At 37.9% G+C, this 8,071-nt stretch overlaps 1 protein-coding gene across 6 annotated transcripts in view; it reads right to left on the bottom strand.

Annotated features, from left to right (window-relative positions):
• Positions 1–141: 141 nt before the first annotated feature.
• NAPEPLD (N-acyl phosphatidylethanolamine phospholipase D) overlaps positions 142–8,071 on the bottom strand; it is a 50,458-nt gene continuing 42,528 nt past the window's right edge. For 5 of the 6 annotated variants that reach the window (XM_009203578.4, XM_003896419.5, XM_009203579.4 and 2 more), the window contains one exon: positions 146–3,931. In XM_009203578.4, coding sequence (XP_009201842.1) covers positions 3,806–3,931 — 126 coding nt within the window. In that variant the 3' untranslated portion in view covers positions 146–3,805. Of the gene's footprint in view, positions 3,932–8,071 lie in introns of all 6 variants that reach the window. The other variant, XM_009203586.4, reaches the window with a different exon arrangement.

The following is an 8,071-nucleotide window of genomic DNA, read 5'->3' as shown; positions in this document are numbered from 1 at the left end:
TAGAATGATACCCAAACTCTTGTAGTGGGAGTGGGGAATGCCTTCCACATACACACTGTTCTACTGTTTGAATTTTTTACTATGAGCCCAAATTATAAAATCTTTTTTTAATAAAGAGGAAAAAAATCACTCACAAGGTTATACATACTGTTTCCCTTGACAGTACTTTATTAATTTGCATCTATATTTTACTTGACTAAAAATACAATGTATGAAAAGTTATCTTTAATAGTATTTTTATTCCATAAGCTACTATAACAATTTATTGATACATCTGGGATTCAGCCAGGTCTTATATTTAAATTTATAACCCCTGCCATGCGTAGCATTAAGTAAATCAGTATGCAAGCAGTATTTAAGGCAAAAGCTTTAAGAATACTTTAAATTTCATTTGTAAATACATAGATACAAGACTGTTTCCATAGGAAGTCACAAATCCTCAAACAGAAATATGTGTGTTCTCAAGGTTATCCTGATACAGAAATCAAACTTTGAAGGAATATTTTTACATTAGAAAAAGGGGTCAGTATAAGGTGAAAACTGAAGATTCCCAGTGGGCTAGACGTGAACAAAAGTATGCATTCCCCAAAAGGCACATTTCTTTGTAACAGTTTTTTCAAATTTACCTCCCTATTTAATGAACGCATATTAATTAAATATGAAAATGTGCATACATTGAAAACCAGGATTTGTTTTTAATGTGCTTTAGCAGCAGTGGATTCTAAAACTGTCTTGTCCTCTCTCATTAGTTTGAATAATCACGCTCCCTAGAGATCAGACCATTGAGTCTGAAATGTCAAAATGCTAGAGAAAAGAGGGAGTAATTTTTAACTACCCAGAAAGAAGATGCACAAATACATCTTTTCCTATGTAGGTCACGGCATATGTTGGCTTTTATAATTTGAGATTTCTCCTAATTGATGACCCACCCTATTGGGCAGTGAGGCATAGCAAAGTGTTCCTCGGTTATCGCAGGAAACTTCAATAAAATCTTACATATTGGTATGGGTACTCACTAATCAAAGAGGAAAATAAAGTTGACTTAGAGGATAAGACTGATTAAACGACACTACAATGCATATTAGACTGAATTGAAAAAGAGAATGGATTTGTCTTATTTTTCAAAATTTGTTTTCACTTTGCACATAAGCCCTTCAAAATGTAGATAACAAATGAAAAATAAAGTGGAACCCACTCAGTAAGGTGAGATTTCTGTAAGTAGGGATGAAGCTTGACATTCTTAATGAATAGTGTCAGTGTAGAAAGAACATGAGTGGTAATAAAAAATTACAGCTTATGAAAGGGCCTAGAAAAATGAGGCAGGCCAGATGAGTGGAAATAGAACACAACAGTTTAAAGTGCTTTGAGGCCCTCAGTTAAACAGTACATATGAATACAAAATAATGTTAAGGCCATTCATGGAGAAGAAATACTTAAGCAAGACATACCTGGCTTGCTTCATAGAGTAGAGGTAAGAGATGGATTTTCAATTCGGTGTGCAGCAGCAAGGAATATGGCTACAAAGTTGGCTAGTATTAGGGCAACACACCTCAAAACTAACCATAAACCTAACATCTTGATTCACATCTGCTTGGAGTGAAAAAGTTTATGATCAGTCTTTTCAGGAAGGTTTATTTTATGGGGGATTTTTTTTGTGCTTTAGTACCCCAAAATCGCATACATTATATATACACACATTGCATACACATTTCCCCTTGACTGATTCGCATCTTTATAGATAAACACTAAATTTTGATAAAGATTATTTACACTTATTTAGGCTATTACTCCAATTCACAAAATCAGTGAAATAAAGTTGTTTTCAGTGTTTAGTCTCCTAATATATGATGCTTAAATTTGCAACAGGAACAATACATTATCAAAAGCATTAACCTATATTCAGCTTTCAAATATACCTATCTATATTAGGCAGTGGTATCTTAAGAAATGATTTTCTCCCTTATATTTCTAAAGTGCTTTAAAAACTCATTTATTCTACACATTTTTCAGAGGTAGGTCGGAATTATCCTCTTGTTGCAAATGAGGAAACAGGCACAGTGAGCATTGGTGACTTGTTTCAGGTTACACAAAAAATCCATGATGAAAGCAGGGTAAAAGTTCAGATTTAGTGGCTAACGTGTGGCACTACACATACACATGTGTAAATTATAGAGCACTGCCTGGGTAGCATTTGGTGTAGAAAACCTATTTTGATTATTTTGTATGAATAAAGTGCTGAGACTGGATTAGGAATACAGAATGGGCCTCCAGCAGTATCTAATCCAACTCCCTCCCTTAGGAAGGGTCAGAATAATCAAGTGAATACAGAGCCCTTATTAGGACTAAATCTTATGTCAACTGACTTTTTTTTTTTTTTTTGTAACCACTGGTGTTCATACTGGCTTACCAAAAGAATCATGCTTAAGGTTCATTTAATATAAAAATATAAGACATCTGAATCATGTAAAAAAAAAATTATAAATCTGATTGATATATTTAGAGCTAAGAGACCCCGGAAAAAGAAAATGTGTAGAGAAATTTAAAAACATAAAATTTAATTCAAAGTATATGGTCTATTAACATTTATTAACATTTTATCTGTAAAATACTTCATTGTAGCTATATTTGTGCTTAGAAGATCTTCTAGATTTAAAAAAAGAAAATGGCATAAATCATATTCTCATAGCCACACGCCTTCCCTTCTCTGCTCAGCTAAGAAGAGGGCTTTCTTTCGAGACAGGGTCTCATTTTGTCACCCAGGCTGGAGTGCAGTGGTATAATCACAGCTCACTGCAGCCTCTACCTCCTGGGCTCAAGTGATCCTCCCACCTCAGCCTCCCAAGTACCTGTGACTACAGGTACACACCACCTCACGCGGCTAATTTTTTTTTCCCCCCCCAAGAGACGAAGTCACCATGTTGCCCAGGCTGATGTCGACTTCCTGGGTTCAAGTGATCCACCCACCTTGGCCTCCCAAAGTAAGAGGTCTTTTGGGAATTGTAGATGTGCAACAGAATACACTGTTTCCTCTCATCTGAAGGCTCTAGGAAAAAAAAAATATACTGTTCCCTCTTTCAAAAACTTAAGTGAATGGTGGTCATGGGTGCATTAATGCGAAAGAACTGTACACTTAAAAATGGTTAAAATGGTAAATGTTTAAAATGGCAAATACGTATTTATATATTTTTACCACAACAGAAAAAAATCAAGTCTTTAAAAATGATAGCCCCTATGTTTTTATGCTTACTGAAATAAGCCATATTTAATATTTGGCATATAAGCTAATCTTGATAGAGCAAGAATTGCTGTTTATAATAAGCATGTTGGACTGAATTTCATCATTTATTATAATGTGCATATAAGAAAGATACTTGTATTTGTAGGCCTCTGAAAAAAATCTAGGTGGGTAGACAGGCTTGACTCACCTTGCAGAAGGTCCTGAAGAATGGAAAAAACAAAATGAGTCTTCAATATCAGTTTTTCACAATCTCAGGAAATTCTACTACCACAAAAGTGTAATGCTTTAGTAAAAACATTTCCATTGCAGTGCTTATATCATGATAGGAGATTTAAAATTCACATTAGCCAATTCATTATTTAAATGACCCACCCCTGAACCCTCTCATAGTGTATATGAGCTGATCATATTAGGAAGCAAGTTATTACACAAAACATAAAACATAAACTTGCAGAAGTTGTTTCCAAATGTAAAAGAATCACAATATTTATGAATTTCTAAGTCTTTTCATTTGTTTTTAAACTCAGATGATGCCTTTTTCATTAAAAGTGCCTGTGCTCACATTTATTAAAAGTTTTCATCATCAGTATTTAGGTATCTTGATTCTCCATGCTTCAAGACAAAAAAATCTTCAGCATTAAGTCCGTATCTCTCTAGAGCTTCATTCAGCTTCACTGGAGGCTCTAAGTAATGCTGGCCAAAGGTAGAAAGAAGAAAAACAGGAAAAGATTATACACATATTTGGGAGATTATTCAAATAACAGTTCAAACTAAAATAACATATGCATAGTTAAAATAAGGCCCTTTTAATTGAAGCTTTAGCAAATGGGTCTATCACATTTTCTATTACAGTTTTGAGTCATGAAATAAGTCAACAGAAAGGTAGTTGGTTGGACAGAAATCACGCCAACACCATGTATGTCAAATTTGGTGCCATCTTACTTTGAACATCACTGGATTGCATGAAATCTTATCATGGTTTCACCATATGAAATTCCAATCTAAACGGAATCAGTGCCAAAGATGATGGTATTAGAGAATTACATGTTACCAACATTTTCGAAAAATATAGAAATCTTGAGATTGTAGCGGGTGGGTGGGTATGTGTGTGTGTAGCCAAATACTACAGCAAATTGTTTTGGCTGAAGAAGGGTTGTTATTCTCAAAAAGTCTAGTCACATACAGAAACCAGTCTACAGAATGAAAGAGGATCCCAGAGAATATAATCTGAAGGTTTACCTGTGTGTGGCAAAGAGGAGTCAAGATTTTGCCCTGAGTAATTGCCAAATGGGAGTCGCCCTTTACTGAGATGTTTGAAAAGTAAGCTGGAGGGAAGATGAGGAAGTTGAATTTCAGACTTTAGTTCTAGGTACCTAATGGATATCCAAGTGGAGATGTGAAGGAGACAGTTGGATATATAAATGTGGATTATAGAGGAAAAATAGCTAGAGAGGAACAGCAGATAGGTGGTATTTGAAGCCATAAGACTGGATGCGATTCCCAAGGGAGAAACCAACTATAGAAGAGAAGAGGTCCATAGACTGACTCCTACGGCACGGCACGCACTGTTCAGAACAAGCGGAGAGGAGGAACTAGCAACAGAATAAGAAAGGACAGCCAATGATGTACAAGGAAAACCAGGCAAGTTTCCTGAGCCCTTAAATGCACAGGTTTGGTAACAGTTAGTGGCCACACACAGGTCATCCTTTTCCCCCTTGCTCAGTTCCAGGTTTTATGGCTATGTTTAAAGATCGGCAGGGCACGGTGGCTCACACCTGTAGTTCCCAGCACTTTGGGAGGCCGAGGTGGGCAGACCACGAGGTCAGGAGATCAAGACCATCCTGGCTAACAAGGTGAAACCCTGTCTCTACTAAAAATACAAAAATTAGCCAGGCGTGGTGGTGGGTGCCTGCAGTCCCAGCTACTCGGGAGGCTGAGGCAGGAGAATGGCATGAACCTGGGAGGCGGAGCTTGCAGTGAGCTGAGATTGCACCACTGTACTCCAGCCTGGGCAACAGAGCGAGACTCCATCTCAAAGGAAAAAAAAAAAAGATCAAGGATACCTTTCGACTGACTACTGAGTACATTCAGTGTTTTTTTTTTTTTTTTTTTTTGAGATGGAGTCTCGCTCTGTCGCCCAGGCTGGAGTGCAGTGGCCAGATCTCAGCTCACTGCAAGCTCCGCCTCCCGGGTTTATGCCATTCTCCTGCCTCAGCCTCCCTAGTAGCTGGGACTACAGGCGCCCGCCACCTCGCCCGGCTAGTTTTTTGTATTTTTTAGTAGAGACGGGGTTTCACCGGGTTAGCCAGGATGGTCTCGATCTCCTGACCTCGTGATCCGCCTGTCTCGGCCTCCCAAAGTGCAAGGATTACAGGCTTGAGCCACCGCGCCCGGCCACATTCAGTTTTAACTATGTGTTGGTTATCCAATATTCCTAGAACTAACCCCTTACTAATGGATAGTTGATAACAGGAATTTACTTTTAATCTGTTTTATATATAAAGGAAAAATATCACTAATTATATTATCAATAAAATTTAACTTTATACCTTGTCAAGAAATTTCCCCTAAAATAATTTCCTAAATTATTTTAAGAGATTTCAAAATGATGAACTTTTTTCCCATTGAAAAATAACTTCTTTTGTTAAATTCTCTTTCTCCCATGCTCTACAAGTCTGGGCCAACAAGACACACTCACACAGTCACCCTACATTGGTAACTTACTTGTTAAGCCATTAACTTTAGTGTGGAGCGCGATGTGTGGATTTAGTGAGAATTCTGATACGTTAGAGTTGGCAGTAGACCCTCTGTCTTTAATCTGCCTAGATTTAGCAGTATCTTTCCGAGTTTCTTCATAGATCAATTCTTCACTGTTTCAACCATCTAGAAAACCTTGGAGGTAGGTCTGAAAGGCTTCTGAGTGACTGAGAGCTCATAGTCCAAGCTCTTTCGTCCACAAGGGAGATAAAAATGCCATACCATGGGACAAAACAACTATGTATAAAGCAAAGTATATCAGAGATCAATATGAGTAAGTGGGAAAAGCAGAAGACTCCCAGCACTCTGGATCCATTAGGGTCTAGGCAGCTAGCCACACACAACTTATAAATTCCTACAGGGGTCAGTTTCATGATATACTACAATAGAATATATTCAAAGACCCTGATCACTTGAAAGGCAATGTACATATTATGTAATGCTTGAAATTCGTTTCCATCAAAACTAGTAATTTAAGTTTTAGGGCTTAAATATATGTAGGAAATCCACTCATCATTCCCTAGATAAATTAGATGTTGCTATATATGCAATTTTAGAGTATTGCCAAGTTAAGGACATCCTTAATCTGCTTATATTACAGGAGGCAGTTACTATAACAGCATATATGCAAAGAATCTGACATAACCATCAGATTCACCAAGGGTGAAATGAAGGAAAAAATGTGAAGGGGAGCCAGAGAGAAACGTCAGGTTACCAAGAAAGGGAAGCCCCTCAGACTAACACCGGATTTCTGAGCAGAAACTCTACAAACCCAGAAGAGAGGAGGGGCCGATATTCAACATTCTTTTTTTTTTTTTTTTTTTTGAGACAGAGTCTCGCTCTGTTGCCCAGACTGGAGTGCAGTGGCACAATCTCGGCTCACTGCAACCTCCACCTCCTGGGTTCAAGCAGTTCTCCTACCTCAGCCTCCTGAGTAGCTGGGATCACAGGCATGTGCCACAACACCTGGTTAATTTTTGCATTTTTATTAGAGACCGGGTTTCACCATGTTGGTCAGGCTGGTCTCGAACTCCTGACCTCGTGATCTCCCCGCCTCAGCCTCCCAAAGTGCTGGGATTACAGGCGTGAGCCACCACACCCAGCTCAACATTCTTAGAATTTTCAACCCGGAATTTCATATCCAACCAAACTAAGCTTCATAAGCGAAGGAGAAATAAAATCCTTTACAGACAAGCAAATGCTGAGAGATTTTTGTCACCACCAGGCCTGCCTTACAAGAGCTCCTGAAAGAAGCACTAAACATGGACAGAAACAACTGGTATAAGCCACTGCAAAAACATACCAAATTGCAAAGACCATCAACACTATGAATAAACTGCATTAACTAACAAGCAAAATAACCAGCTAGCATCATAATGACAGGATCAAATTCACACATAACAATATTAACCTTAAATGTAATTGGGTTAATGCCCCAATTAAAAGACAAAGATTGGCAAATTGGATAAAGAGTCAAGACCCATCAGTGTGCTGTATTCAGGAGACCCATCTCACATGCAAAGACACACATAGGCTCAAAATAAAGGGATGGAGGAATACTTACCAAGCAAATGGAAAGCAGGGGTTGCAATCCTAGTCTCTGATAAAACAGACTTTAAACCAACAAAGATCAAAAGATACAAAGAAGGCCATTACATAATGGTAAAGGGATCAATTCATCAGGAAGAGCTAACTATCCTCAATTTTTATGCACCCAATACAGGAGCACCCAGATTCATAAAGCAAGTTCTTAGAGACCTACAAAGAGACTTAGACTCCCACACACAATAATAGTAGAAGACTTTAACACCACACTGTCAATATTAGATAGATCAACGAGACAGAAAATTAACAAGGATATCCAGGAATTGAACTCAGCTCTGAACCAAGCAGACCTAACAGATATCTACAGAACTCTCCACCCCAAATCAACAGAATATACATTCTTCTCAGAACCACATTGCACTTGTTCTAAAATTGACCACATAATTGGAAGTAAAACACTCCTCAACAAATGCAAAAGAAAGGAAATCATAATAGTCTCTCAGACCACAGTGCAATCAAATTAGAACTCAA

This window comes from Papio anubis, chromosome 4 (genome assembly GCF_008728515.1).
Source record: "Papio anubis isolate 15944 chromosome 4, Panubis1.0, whole genome shotgun sequence".
Taxonomy (NCBI): Eukaryota; Metazoa; Chordata; class Mammalia; order Primates; family Cercopithecidae; genus Papio; species Papio anubis.
This window is presented reverse-complemented; position numbering and strand designations above follow the sequence as displayed.